Source organism: Haliotis rubra, unplaced genomic scaffold (genome assembly GCF_003918875.1).
Source record: "Haliotis rubra isolate DU_JTF1 unplaced genomic scaffold, ASM391887v1 Scf561, whole genome shotgun sequence".
NCBI classification, from domain to species: domain Eukaryota; kingdom Metazoa; phylum Mollusca; class Gastropoda; order Lepetellida; family Haliotidae; genus Haliotis; species Haliotis rubra.
In genome coordinates, this window is record NW_025767259.1 from 357,965 (window position 1) to 374,087 (window position 16,123).

Below are 16,123 nucleotides of genomic sequence, written 5' to 3' on the forward strand. Positions count from 1 at the left end.
CGCTACAAAGTGAGGTTGGAGTTAATAGTACAGTGAAAGAGATGCGTTGAAAGATGTGATCTGAACACAATTAAAACATGGAAACAGTTTATAGCGAGGAACAGACTATTCCACAGTGATGGCGCGCAACCACTGAAAGAGCATTCTCAATAAGAGGCCAAGGCAGTCTGTAAGAAGGAGAATTCAATAAGAATTGCTTCCAGATCACAGTTGTCTGGGTGGTTGAAGGGAAAGTCACTGAAACGATTAGAAATTCTGGTGCTATGCCATTTAGACTCTTGTATGTGATACAGAGTACTTTAAACAACTGTACCGGGTTGTTTGGAAGCCGTGGCCGGAGGTAGATTCCAATGGAACGGGTGAATACCCGAAGTAGTAGACAAAGTAATAGGCTCAGATGATGAAAAAATATATAGCTACCTTATACAATGCCAAGCGTAACAGATTGTCGAGGGGAGACGAGATCGACAACCCCAAGTCCCTTATACCAGGAATTAAGGTGAGAATTGCAAATGCCATTAACCAGAGAAGGATGGCAAATAGATGGCACGTGAGACCCGTCGACTTGTTGTAAAAGGTGACTAGGTGAGGCTTGCTGACATGGGTAACATAATGTGTCACCGAATCCCAAGTGAGTAGAAACGACCTCCGTAGTGGAGTGGTTAGAGCGTCCGCCCGGAGAGCGGAAGGTCGCGGGTTCGATCCCAGACCGCATCATACCAAAAGACGTTAAAATATGGTACTTGTTCGTCCCTGCCTGGCGCTCGGCATTAATGGGTACAACAAGGACTGGGCTCCTCGGAATTAGTATAATGTGTCCGAGTGGGGTATTCATGCTTCACTGCAGTATGGTATCTCAGTGGGTTGCACTATAAACCAAGCTGAAGTCTGGGTTAGTACAAGCAGCCGCACATACACACGCAGGCACGTCGACATATGAGCGAAATATTCTCAAGGACGACGTGAAACCCAATGTCACCACACCTCGCCAAGTGCGTAGATCGAAGCACAAGTTGATCACTGGAATGTCTGGTCCAGACTTGATGAATTACAGGTCGCAGCCATAAACTGGAATATTGCTCAGTGAGGCATGAAAACTTAATACGCTCACTCCATGGTTGATACTCGACTTCCCGGGTACAGACTATAAAGCATCCCAACTGTCTACCAAAAAATAGACTCTAGACTATGGCTCTTGCCGGCGTTATACGAGTTTTACGGCTTACGACCCCGGGGGCGTGCCCCAACCACTGCCGCTTCCGTTGAGCTGTTGCGGCTACAACCCCACCATGCAGGCAAAAAAAAAACGATTGCTGTCTGTCGACCACGTCGACATCCGTCTCAGGCTGATCCGGAACGTATCCCGAGATGCCAGCCCACCGACCAGCCGTGGCTACGGCGTTGCCGGAGGGACGGTGGCCGGAAGATCCGCTTGGCTGAGGGATCCCGTGGGTCCCCAGCATAGGGGGGTGGCAGGACGGGAAGGTCCGAAGCCATGGAACCATACCCGACGCCAGCATGAACCAGTCCGACAGACCTCGACCCGTGGTCTCGCTGGGACGGTTGGATGGATAGCCAGCTGTGTCTGTGTTTGTCCTGTGGATGCCGACAGATCAACAGACTGAGTAGCCGTGGCCATGGGTCGAAACGCCATGGGGAACACGGACTACATGGAAAGTCAATGGATAGCCAGCTGTGTCTGTGTTTGTCCCGTGGACGCCGACAGATCAACAGACTGAGTAGCCGTGGCCATGGGTCGAAACGCCATGGGGAACACGGACTACATGGAAAGTCAATGGATAGCCAGCTGTGTCTGTGTTTGGCCCGTGGACGCCGACAGATCAACAGACTGAGTAGCCGTGGCCATGGGGAACACGGACTACATGGAAAGTCAATGGAGAGCCAGCTGTGTCAGTGTTTGTCCCGTGGACGCCGACAGATCAACAGACTGAGTAGCCGTGGCCATTGGTCGAAACGCCATGGGGAACCGGACTACACGGAAAGTTATAGACACAGTGAACATCTTAAGATACGCGCTTTTGACATATGCATTTTGGCGGGAAAAGTAGAGTTCAATAAAGTAACATAAAACGCAAGCAATATGTACAAAATATAGAATGCAATGGACAGAAATATCAACCAATGCACACTACTGACCGGGAGTCTTGTAGTTCTTGAAAATTTTGAGGGAGGACCCGTGAAGCACGAGGCACAGACAAAACACGTGCAGATACGCGCTTGTGACATATGCTTTTTGGCGGGAAAAATAGAGTTCAATAAAGTAACATAAAACGCAAGCAATATGTACAAAATATAGAATGCGATGGTCAAAAACATCAACCAATGCGACACTACTGACCGGGAGTCTTGTAGTTCTTGAAAATTTTGAGGGAGGACCCGTGAAGCACGAGGCACAGACAAAACTTTGGCAGATACTCGCTTGTGACATGTGCTCTTTTTTGGCGGGAAAAGTAGAGTTCAATAAAGTAGAATAAAACGCAAGCAATATGTACAAAATATAGAATGCGATGGTCAGAAACATCAACCAATGCGACACTACTGACCGGGATTTTTGAAAACACTTTCACTCTGTAAACACGTCTTCTGTGTTGTCCATACAGAAAAATTATGACAGGTTTTCAACAACTATGTTGTGACGTCACAGCCAAGGGAGATAACTGCATAACTCTTTTAAGCATACCACTAGGGATAGCTATGACTTAGTTAAAAAATTTCATTTCCATTCTGTATGTGTCTGTGGAATCCACAGGAATAAGGCAACCATCATCCAGAGGGAATGTTTACGCTTATAATTACTTTATTGTCGAAGCCAAGGCAACACACAGACAACCCGAAGAACCGAACATAAAACTGGGAAAGCGAGTTTATGTTTAAGGGCGATAACTCTAAGAGTCATTGTGTTAACTCACTAATAACTAACTGCCAACTGGCGTTCCACACGCTCAGTAGCATGGTAATGATAGCTCTAGTGTGGAGGCTAGCGCTCTTACCTCGTGTGATGGAGGGGGCAACGCTGCTTCTCCTTATGCTTGAGTATAACTGCTCTCATCCAGACGGAATTCACCATTCTGGAGACTTCTGCCATGGCGTCTTTTATGAGCGTGGATAAAAGGAGTGTTCATTTCTGACATTTTATGCTCATTCTGCACATATAAATGCGCAAAGCAGTGTTATATATTCCCATATTTTCTCTGCCAAGTATTGAAGATAATAATGGGATATGGAACTGGTGGTCTGGCTGACCTGGCAGTTGATTTATTGCAATAAACTCCCAGAAGAGACCAAGATGCAGTGATGCATTGGATCATTCCTGATCTGCTCTGTGGAGCTGTACACGACTGAGTCACTGGAAGGCTTGCAGAAAGAGATATTCAGATCAGATTTGAACTTTGTTGTGGTCATTGGCACCCTGAGTGATAGTGGAAGACTGTTCCAAAGATAAAGATGTGGGGGCTGTGATGGAGAATGCCCTATCACCCAATCCGGTCCGATTGTGTATGTCATCAAAGGGGGTCTCATGGCGAACTGAAGTCAGTATTCCTCTTTGATGACCTTGAGGATCAATTGATCTGTCGTAATGATCTCCAGTCGTCCTTGAATGGTGATAGACAGCCAACAGTGCACATCCACTGGAAACAGTGGCATCTGTCTCCAATACGTTGTGCATTCTGTTACTGTTAAAGGGAATCGTGAGGCGTCAATTGGACTTTGGGCCTGGCAAGCCGAACTTCCGTGATGGGAAGGGCTTGTTGAATCCTCTTGGCTGTGGCTTCTCATTGAAGAGCTGATTCTCTAACTGCTGTGAGTAGAGTATGTTGCAAATGTCTTGATAGATCGCTGAAAGCAGGTGATGTAGGTGATGATCCCTGTGAAGGAGAGTAAACTGCGCTAACAACCTTTCTATGAGAGCATGAGAATGATAGATAGCTTTGGCCATGCTATCTAAGCGCAACATCTGGGTCATGTCTTCCAAGATCTCCTGCTTTGCTGAGGATGTGTACTCTACCACATTGACTCCGTTGTGGGTGGCAACGTCTTCTAGACCCCTGAGATAAACCAATAATTAGGTCCTTCGATATTATTATTGATGCAAACCGATCCATCAAGATCTCTGAGTCTCCTCTCTTTACTAGAAATGTGAATGCAAGGAATTCCACAGCTATTTTTAGCGTGCCATGGTTGTTGGACACAATCTGAAATTTGAGGTTGATTTTGTTGATGGTAATGTACTGCTCGGCGGTACAGCGATTGGCGTAAACAGGTGAAGAAGTCATTCACCAAGTCTGCCCCGAGTCGGTCATTTGTAGAGAAGCTTTATGAGAAACCACTGCATCGTGTATACATGCAGTGTGTGGAACAGAACAGTATTCTAAATGACTCCTTTGCCTGGATGAAGTCGGCTGGTCTTAAATGTGAGCCTGAGGGCTTTTTGGGGCTGCCCAGGACCAGTCACTTCTCGCAATCGCCAAACTGTGATTCTTAATCAAAATATCAATATGAAGAGTTGACTTTGCAATTATTTACAGAGACTGTCCAATACCTTGTCAGTGGATACCCTTCCATGGCACAAACAGCATATCTTAAATGACATGATGGCATGGCTCTTTGCTTTTAATACCGTCTTTGCCATGCCTGTGGCTTTGACTCTGAGGTCCATCCATGGTACGACCCTGAACATGTCCAGGGCGCCATGAAAAATGATTCTTTAGGCCCTTATACAGCCTCAGAAGAATTCCAACCGACAAACCTGATCTTGTCCTTTTTGATGAAGCCAATGAATATATTTTTTTTATCATTGAATTTTCTGTCCCTTTTGACAGCAACCTGATTGGCAAGACTCAGGAAAAGCATGCTGAATATGTGGACCTATGAAATATCTTGCTTGTATCCCAAGCAGACTGTCGTCAGACACCCCACAGGTCTCTATGCCCTTGGTTGGTACCTCCTGATTTCATGGCGCAGATCAGGAGAGTGCCTGGGTTCTCCAACGGGGACACAGCCCTTCTGACACTCTGGGTAATGCAGAAGGCTGCACTGTTAGGGAGTCTACATATTCTCCGGAAAGTTCTTGGTGGATTTGACTAGGCAGCACACAGTAAGATTGCTCCTTCTGATCCATGGAGACCATGCAGTCTGTGAGATCTATGTCCTGGTCCATAGCAGTGTCCCTTTGATACTCCTCAGACAAAATTACAGTGGCTGTGATAAGGTCTTGCGATACAATGAGATCTGATCTGAAAGTCCTTAAATTATTTCACCAGAGGGCTTAAGTGCTGCCAAATGCCTCCTCTGTGTCATATGTCATTAGATGAGACACGGGACACCTTACTTCCCCAAGGGGTTAACTGAAAATGAGAATAATCTCCAGATTCCAGGGGCATCCTGGTCCTAGTCCATAGTTTTCCAACATATATACTTTCAGAGTCTGTAACACATCACCAAGTGATGGAGGAAAAGGCTAACACAACCCAGAGGGAATGTTTACGCCAATAATTACAAAATGTTGACATTTAATTGTAAAATATTACTTTCAACGAGTGCTTAATGTGGGTTTGGGGTCCATGGATGACAAGACCATAATCAGATCATGATTGCTGTGAAATTGGTGCTGTTCCAGAGTGGGCAAAGAGCGGACCCTTATGTACACCTACAGAATGAGGCGAAGTAAGCATATTGTTTTCAGATTGTATCATGTAAACTTTGTAAACATTCAGCTGAAGGCATGTCTTCATATATGTTAGTACAATGTTCTGATCAAAAAAAGCATCTGAAAACCCATTTTATGAGAACATAATTCCATCTGCACTGAATTTTGCAAATTAATCCTTACAACTTGATTAACTTGAGCACAGCAGTGGATTTGTTGATATGCTATTTCTGATGACTTTAACCAAGACAGTGGTATCGCAAAAGACGTTATTGCGAAGATGACAATATATCATTGTGTTATCTATTCCAATTATATCAATGCATACTACCAACAAAAATAAGGGAACTGATGAAATGACAGTGAATGTGTAATTGCTCTAAATGGCCACAAAATCAATTTTAGGCATAAAGTTCAATATCTGGTGTGTCCACCATGTTGGGAGACATATACTCGACACCTTGTTGGTATACTGATGGTTACCTCCAGACGGTTGCTCATGGTATTGTCCACCATTCTGCCTGAAGAGCTACCCAAAGCTGGGCAAGGTTGATGGGTGCGGGATCCCTGGCTTACACCCTCCAGCCGAGAATGTCCCACAGATGCTCAATTGAGTACATGTCTGGGGACTTAGAGGGCCAGTCCAATGTCTGTATGCCCTTCGTCGGAGATAAGCAGTGAAGACTTGGGCATGAATGGTCTGGCATTATCAAAATTCTTGGCGATAATACTAGCCAGTGGAGCCACGCCACGCAAAATTTCATCAACATATCGCTGACCAGTCCATTGTTCATTAACGATGAATAGATCCGATTGCCTATCATGTGTAATAAAAAAACCCATACCGATCATAGTCAATGATTGACGCTCTGGCATACCACTCACCACTACGGCGCCAACAACGTTTTCTGCCATCTGTGAATCGGAGGCAAAACCTTGACTCATCCAAGAACATGGTGTAACGCCAATGGTGCAAAGCCCGTCCCTGATGCTGTCTAGCCCAGACCAATCTTTGGTGCCTATGGTGAGCTGTGAGGGTGACACCCTTCACAGGCCGCCTTGCTTTCAGACGGGCTTGATAGAGTCGGTTCTTAATGGTTGATACTGAAATTTGTCATCCAGTTATTGTACGGAATTCCCTATTGATAGCAGGTGTGTAAACATGATTTAGTTCCGAGTAATAAATGTTCCGTCTCGGAATAAATGCCATGAGATAGTGAACGGATGACACGAATACAAATTCCGCACACACGGCAAATATTCCATCCAACAGGAACAAATACCGTAGGCCTAACCAACTCCAGTCATTATTGAATGCAAAATGGACTCGCCCAACTTGTCAACATCCGAGATCTCTCTAGCACGAAATACACGTGAAACACGTTAGATCAAGATGAAAACAAAGTTAACAAGCGGGCATGTGCCACACAGCAGGAAGGTGCAACATGGAGACAGGGGAATACACAGCTCTAATAGAGTATATTTGTGAAAACAAAGCATTTCATGTTTCGCGAAGCTTCATTGTACTATGTATCGGACGACAGCAAAGATAACTCAGCTCCATTGAAGCTTGTGATAACTAGTGACCAGAAATTAGCACCCATGAGGATGTGCCATATTGATCAATGTAAGTTTACCCAAACTATACATCAAATTATAATCGAAAGATATTTGAACAATTCTTCAGTACTGAGTGAGTGAGTGAGTTTAGTTTTACGCATACACTCAGCAATATTCCAGCTATATGGCGGCGGTCTGTAAATAATCGAGTCTGGACCAGACAATCCAGTGATCAACAGCATGAGCATCGATCTGCGCAATTGGGAACCGATGACATGTGTCAACCAAGTCAGCTGAAACTGACCACCCGATCCCGTTAATTAGTCTCTTCTTTACGACAAGATAGTCACCTTTTATGGCAAGCACATGGGTTGCTGAAGACCTATTCTACCCCGGATCTTCACGCGTCCTCCTCGATTTCGATCAGGACCCTTATCACCTGATACATGCTGTACTTTTGACATGTGTACAGATTATTTCATCATAAGCTAATTCAATGACGACATGTAGATATTATACATACATTCTTGAAATAATATTTTGAAATAGATGTACATATTTTAAAGAAAGGTGAAATGCCACGAATTGAATGCATATTATCAAATATTGTGATCGTGTTTATTTGGATTTGGGTGGTGCTTTATATTAATGATAATTATAATAATGTATTACCCACTGTACTTTTATCTTTACAATTTCAGCTTCCCATTTGGGGATGGACAAGACGTATTCTAAAGTGGCTGAGAGGTACTACTGGAAAGGGTCCTATAAGGATGTCAGAGACTATGTCAGGACATGTGAAGAATGTCAGAAAACCAACAAAAAGTGCAAAACAACACCGAGTGAAATGAATCCAATTCCAATACCATCTGGGGCATGGAAAAGAATAGGTATTGACCTTATTGGCCCTTTCATGAAAGACAAAAATGAGCCATTGTCTGAAGCAGGTTACTGTTATGTGTTGACTGTAATTGACTATTTTACTAATTATGCCCAAGCAGTACCCATACCTTCAAAAGAAAGTGTTAATGTTGCCAAATGTCTTCATGACATGTTTTGCATGTTTGGTGTACCACTGGAAATTGTAAGTGATAATGGAGGAGAATTTAACTCTTCGTTGATGAGAGAGTTGGCAAAGGTATATGGGTATAAACATATTAATACCAGTCCATTCCATCCTCAATCCAATGGAAAGTGTGAAAGACTCAACCAGACATTAAAGAACATGTTGAATAAGGTTGTGCAGAATGAACCGAGTAAGTGGGAACAATTCATTCCTGGATGTTTATTCGCTTACAACACGTCTAAACATTCATCGACGTAGTTTTCGCCATTTTATTTGATGTTTTGGCTAAATCCAGTATTGCCTAATGAAAATTGTCATAGGGAAACTGCATCCACAAATGCTAAATTTCAGGCCTACAGTGAACAAGAGATTGAGAAGTGTGTTCAGATAATACAAGACATGAAGTCTCAAATTACAGAGACTGTTTTGAGTAATAATGAAAAGGCTCAACAAATTCAGAAGAAGCATTTTGACAGACGCCACAGAGTGGAAGCACAAAAGTTTACAGTAGGTGACAAAGTCATGGTGAAATCGCGAAAGAGACAAAAAGGACTTATTAAAGTGAAATGGAATGGACCCTACATGATATCAGGAAAAACCCGAGAGGGCACGTATCAAGTTAGCTCTATGGAAGGTTGTTTTATCAGCACATACAAACAAATGAATATCAAGAAATATCATGAACCAGCAGCAACATGTAGTCCTCAAAATTACAAGAATTTGAACAGTGAAGTTGTGCAAGTCGAAAATGTTGCTGAAACTATTGAAGGTGAGCAGATGGATGAAAACTGCAATGTGGTTGAACTACATTCCACAGACGTCATTGAAAGAGAACTCTTTTTAACACAAGATTCATTTAGAATCATCAGTTCAGATTCTGGGGAATCTATTTCCATAATGACCATAGAAAATAACAGACCAAGAAGAAAGTGTCGTGATAAAAAGAGACAGAGTAGCATTTATGAGTATTTTCATTAGGTTTAAATACACATGTATGCAGTCAGATAAGATGAAACCAATGTCCAAAATAAAGACAAATGATGCCAATCACAACAATACTGTATTTAGTCCTTTTTTAAGGAACTTTCACACATGATGATTGCTTCTTGATAGCCACAGGATTTGTTCCATATGGAACAAATGCCGTAGGAAAAATCCTTTCTTCCTTTCCGTTCCCTCCCCCTCAAAAAAAACACACCCCATTTTTTAAGACTACCCCTACAAACAAAACCCTCTTTTAGACACTTTAGGATGTGTGTGGAAGTTCCTATTTGCCCGGAATAAATTCTGTGTATGCGTAACAAAATATTTGTTCCGCATGCACTATTACAGGAACAAATATTGGATTGAAAAGTTCCAGCGGAACTTTTACTATGGGGAACCAGATCTTTTTTACATGTGCTGATTTGAACCCATTGTGTAGACCCATTAATGTCTAGCCATTAATCCTGCCTAGGTGTCGTTGATTTTTGTCTACCATGTCCAGGTCTCATTGCAAACCCCACCCGTTTGACGGTACTTGTCCCACAGGCAAGAAATTCAATTTTTGATTTATCAATCTGTTGTACATAGCTACTGATCAGTTGTTGTCCAAAGGGACTATATGGAAAATGTGTCACTAGCCTTGTTTGTGTTAGATTTGCAAAAAAAAGTACCTACCATTGTATTTAACACCTGGCTCAAAAGGTTGTTGAATTTCACTGAAAGAAACCAAAGATTTGTTGTCTGTCAGTAGAACATAAAATGTTAGCATGACTTGACGAGTGGTACCGGAAACACTTTTATGCAAATGTCATCATGTGTTATAGCCATCTGGCTTTCTTAATACTGCTATTCACATGACCTGTTTACATATTATTTTCTGGAAACCTTTTTGATAGTTACTGCAGGATCAGGAACAAATGGTTGGTAAACTAACTTGAAACAAAACAGTAATATTTGTTCACACAATCATCTGAAAGGACCTATTTAGTCATGGTCACAGGTAACTGTATATATCTTGTTGTAGATAATTAAATCATTTGATGTATACTTACATATAGACATCATTTTCTTGACGCAATATTTGACATATGTAGTCCACAGTAAAGTCAAATCTCTCTTTGCTGATCTTCACCAAGTGACACCTTCTTGTTACTATCTGTAAAGTGTATACCATGTTCAAGATGTATATTGTTATGCTTACAATTTTTCTAATCAGTGTATCAATTTATAAATCTTAAAGATAGTGTCCCCCGGTTCCATGACAACATACCCTCAACAAATCAAAATGTAATATACACCAACTAAACTTTCGGTTTTCTGAACAATACAATGAACAGGATATTCATTTCAGTTCATAGAATAGCACACATCTTTCCAGCAAATAGCCGCAGTAAATGAAATTGTATAATGTGAAGACACAAAGAAAGGATGTTAACAAACATCTTGTTTCTTATCCTGGTGTCGAAAGCAGAATATAATAGTGCCATGGCAGAGTAGCTCACCTTGATATGTAGACAGTAGGTTTAATGTTAACAATGACATTAAACTTTCACTGCAGTATATCACTAAATTACATTCAAATGAGTCCAATCAAGCATACAATTGTGTTTTCAACTCTCTCTATGAAAGCCTGTTTCTTAATCTGCCACGCCTGGTTCCACCACTTGGAATCAGAATACAACCACACATATCTGCAGCTAATATTGATCTCACAGCACCTTACCGACTTCTCTCTTCGCCACCTTGGCAGATGGTGAAACCACAGGTCGATCTTACCCTTGATAAAATAAAAAAAGTCTGAAACTAATCCTTTGGTGTTCTAGCAGGAATACAACCAGTTATGTTCCAAGTATAACACCCATAGATCACAAGCTTTGACCTATATTAAACAACAGAACCATTCCAAAAACTTCATTGTTTTTACAGATTCATTATCTTGCCTTCAAGCACTTCAAAATTTTACTTCCAGTTATCCTATCATCCCAGACATCTTAGAACTTTACAACGATCTTTCTACTGGCCAATGTGACATCGTCCTCTGCTGGTTCCCGGGTCACATCAGCATAGAAGGTAACACAAAGGCCGATGTTGCAGCTAAAGCAGCTCTTGACAAACACTTATCTCCACTGCTGATCCCGTACAGTGATTTCAAACCCACTATCAAAAGTTATGACCTTATGCAGAAAAGGTGGGACACCCAAGCAGGAAGAAATAAACTGCATGAATTGAAGCCAACAATTGGTTATACCTACTTGGGTTGTCAGTCAAGACGTGGTGAGGTAATTCTATGACAATGTCGTATAGGCCACAGTCAGTTTACTCATGACTATCTGCTGAAAACAGATGGGGATGGACCTCCCATGTGTGTCTCTTGCGATGAAGTGTCCACCATCAAGCCTATACTGCTTGACTGTGTGGACTTTTCAACTGCAAGGGATTCACATAATGACGCGACAAACTGAAAATGTAATTTTCTGAATAAAATTGATATTTTATACTTATCCTGACTCATGCTTAATTGCTTGTCTTCTTCCTCTTGCGAACATAGTGGAACACTTGTATCTCCTTATTGAAGCTCCTTCAATAAAGCGTACGTAAAATCACTAATCACTACTCACCAAGAGTTATCCCTTCTTCCTGTTTTGGCGGGAACTGGCACCACCGTTCCCCCACATGCTTCACTCTCTCCTGAATATGAGCCCGACACTTGAATTTGCAGGGAAATCCAAAGTGTCTAGTGGGGAGGTTGGGAGGGCTTACCTCATGAATCAGGATAAGTATAAAATATCAATTTTATTCAGAAAATTACATATTTTTCCTTATCCTGACTCATGCTTAATTGCTTGTAGAATCCGACGGAAAAGGTGGTGGGAAAAGCACTTTAGGATTTATTTAGTGAATTTTACGTCAATATATACCCCCCTACGGGAACTTCATAATGGCACTGCATTACTGCTAAACTCTGCTGCTGTTAGCAATCGTGTTCTTTCAGCTGCCTTTTGATGGGGGGACCACAATTGTTAACTTTTGGTCCTACTTCTGTTAACATTTTGATGTGGATTTAGCGACTCCATGTGGAGAAGCGACCCTACTGTACGAGTAAAAGTACTGGGTTTTATCACTTATGCTAGTCTTGAGACGTGCAGTGAGACTGAAGCAGAACTCCGCTGAGTGTAGGCTTGATAAGTCATGTGATAAAAAAGCGAGACTACGTCTCATCTTCTGTGAGGAACTGTCAACTGTTGTGCAACAACCAGTGGGCCGAAATGGTGAATGCCTGAGACGTCCTCGGTGGCGATATCTCTCAAGTAGTGGTTTGCAAACACCATGTCCGATTTGTAGAAGCAGCCCTCCATGATCGTGGTAAGTGAGCAATTCCCATGTAGAGCGAGTGTTTACGCCAGCACTCTAATTTCGTGTGGGTTGGAGGCTCTTGGAGGATCGAGTCCTGCTGCTTTGTAGGCCTGTAGTATGACAGTTCTTATCCAGATTGATATCAGAGTGCGGAGACTTCCGCCTGTGTCACTGTTGATATCGGGACGAAAAAGTCGCTTTAAACTTGCGCCTCCTTATTCTGGATCGATGTAGATAAACTTTCAATGCTCTCACTGGGCACAAGGATAAGTCAAGCGTATCATGTGGTCCGAAAGTACGGAGGATAATGCTGGGGCGGAAATTGTCTGTCCGGTTGACCTGGCAGTTGATTTTAGCGATGAAATCCCATCGCAGTCCCATATGCACTGTGTTTTGATTTTCATCAAAGCGCCGTTTCTCTCATGACATCAGTGTAGAGACATCAGGCTGCATGGCGCATCTCTGCTGACGTTACTGTAGCTGACACCGGTCGCTTCTTGTGGCGTGGATCGGGTTTGATGATCGGCTGGTCGTCATACAGGCCCAGTTCAGCGGCGGGAAGAATCTCGGCTGAGAACGTTCTAGCTGGCTTCTTAGCTTTTCCCTTGGAGGTCGACGCTGCCCTGGGGGTACGGAGTTTACGCTGTGATGAAGTCGATGCCCTCTTAGACTTCTGCTGCGATGACGGGATGTCTGGGGAAGCAGGACGCTTCTTGGAGACGGCTTCTTCTGCCGTAAGTCTGGTATGATGATCGGTTGATCATCATCATACAGGCCCAACTCTGCAACGGGAACAATCTCGGCTGAGAAAGTACTGCTGGACTTTGTTGAGTTCCCCTTAGACGTGGATGTAGCCCTGGGGGTGCGGAGTTTACGCTGTGATGAAGTCGATGCCCTCTTAGACTTCTGCTGCGATGACGGGATGTCTGGGGAAGCAGGATGCTTCTTGGAGACGGCGGACTGCATCCCACACCCCTCCTCCGAGGGAAACTCTAGCGGAACACCAGACGGGAGGGGGTCGTCCGACAGCAGTGGACTGGCTAGAGGGTCCGATGTATCGGCCATGACTAAGGCTTGTTTACGTGATCTATCTGCTGCACGTCTCAAGACGCAAAAACGATATTTGTTAAATGCAGAAATGGATAAATTACTACAATAACTGCAACGTGAAGTAAACGCACAAGGCGTAGTACAGCTAGGACATATTAAATGCGGATCAGCAGCAGAAAAACGTAATCTACAAACAGTACAGATTTTCATCAACGTAAACTTAGCTGAACAATCACGGAATACCGTGAATAAACAGTAGAATTACGAGTAATTATCAATACATATTGTTAAAGGATACTAGCTATACCTCTTTAGTAAGTAATAAGAGGTAATAAACTAAGAATAATCAAAGGATATAGTGTGCAGGGAGACACAGGCGCTCTCACATCCTGCTCACTGGGCGAAGAAGGAGAGAGTGAAGCATGTGGCCAAAGGGTGGCGCCACCTTTCCCGCGCTTGGGTCAAGGGAGGCAAGTCATGGTGAGTATTAATTAGTGATTATACATTGAAGGGAGCTTCAATTAGGGAGATACACGTGTTTCCACTATGTTCGCAAGAAGAAGAAGACAAGCAAAAGAGCATGAGTCAGGATAAGGAAAAATATATGGTTTTAAAATAAAACCCATTTGAACTTTGTACTTAAAATGTGTATTATTTCAGGCTTGATCTTGTCACTATATGGCTGGAAAATTCAAAAAGGTTGATGTGACCTACTACCAAACTCAACTCAACTGTTAAATTAACAACAAACCCATACTGGTCCTGGCAGTTGCATGATGGGAAGTAATGGAACACATTGATATAACAGCAGTCTAAGTAAACTTAGTCTCAGTACTATTCGTTACACTCCTCTACAGTATCGTAGGGTACCAAATAATACTGAGGCTAAGTTTACTTAGACTGATATAACAGATATGTAAAACCCACTCAATGTGTGTCAGGGCAGTGGGGTAGTCCAGTGGTAAAAGCATTCCCAGTCATGCCAAAGGTCCAGAATCGATTCCCCACATGGGTACAATGTGTGTAGCTCATATTGCTGAATATTGCTGCAAGCAGCATAAAACTAAACTCACTCACTCAATGTGTTTCCGGATGGGATTGGGGCGGTGGGGTAGCCTAGTGGTTAAAGCGTTCGCTCGTCACGCCGAAGTCCCGGGTTCGAATCCCCACATGGGTACATTGTGTGAAGCTCATTTCTGGTGTCCCCCGCCGTGATATTGCTGGAATATTGCTAAAAGCGGCGTAAAACCAAACTCACTCACTCACCCCGGATGGGATTAAAACAGCCTTATTCATTTTGACATGGGAATCTGAAAGGAATCCTTTAGCAACAGTATAACCTACTTGGTAGGTTCCCAGTAGGGTTGAACAAGAATAACTTGGACTTTAACGGTAAGGTTTATGTTGACACTTGGAAATACTCAAAGGTCTCCTGTCTAACCATTTCAATATTCTTCATCAGTTTATCAATATGGCGTCGGGTGATAAGGATGGTCCATTTATGGTAGGACTGAGACCAGACTTTGAGTTGATGTCCAAACCCTGTCAAGTGGCACAATGGCCTGTCGGCCTGAGTTAGATTGAGATTCTGATGTACTCCCCTGTGATACCCCTGCTGGGATAGAAGCCTGAATCATCTCAGAATTCTATTTTGTTTTTTTAATATTAATCAACACTACTGATAAACAAGATTTTAATAAAGATTCCATCATTGTTTTCTGTTGGGGAAAACTATCTCCACAGCAACAGGTATGGATAAGATCTGTGTGGGCTCTGGAGTAACCTCTCATGACTTGTCAAGTGCCGGCATCTACTTTCTTCTTCCAGCTTTGGTAACAGTCTCAGGAGTTTACATAAAGCTTTTTTAGTCAAAGAGGTGCATAATTCACAATGGCACTCCTCTGAACAAGAAATGTCTGCACATCCAGGACAACTTGTGCATAACAGATCCCCAGCTGTCATGAAACAGCACACTGTTCACATGGGGGAGAGGAGATGCCATTATGGTTATTCACAAGCAAGCAAAACACAAGATTATACTCATGTGAGTGTGATCCAAGTGTAATGACTACAAAAACTACCTTCATTTGTTAGTTTTGGACCAGAGGCATGTTCACTACAAAATACTGAACAAACGTGTCATTTGAAGATGACAAATCACCCTGCCCCACAAAATTTGAAAGAACAAGTCATCTGACAGTTACTTGAAGTTCAACTTGATGAGAGTATCTCTGTCTAATCTAATCTGTCCATCCATATACAAGAGTAGTTACTAAGTGTTCTGTTCTCTCTGTCGTTGCTTATTATACCAGCGACAGACAACCAACGGGCACGACCAGCCAACACGACTTTACTGACAGAACTGACTTGTACATCGATAGGCCAGTGCACATGTCACTTGGCGATAGGGCTAACCGACAACTAATGATACAATCATTGCA

At 42.8% G+C, this 16,123-nt stretch overlaps 1 protein-coding gene across 1 annotated transcript in view; it reads right to left on the reverse strand.

The window, feature by feature from the left end:
* Positions 1-10,428, reverse strand: part of LOC124254062 — a 239,774-nt gene extending 229,346 nt beyond the window's left edge. Inside the window, exons 1-2 of the mRNA XM_046687914.1 lie at positions 10,331-10,428; positions 9,954-9,994 (exon numbers count right to left, since the gene is read on the reverse strand). Coding sequence (XP_046543870.1) covers positions 9,954-9,994; positions 10,331-10,343 — 54 coding nt within the window. The 5' untranslated portion in view covers positions 10,344-10,428. The remainder of the gene's footprint in view (positions 1-9,953; positions 9,995-10,330) is intronic.
* Between the last annotated feature and the right edge of the window lie 5,695 nt (positions 10,429-16,123).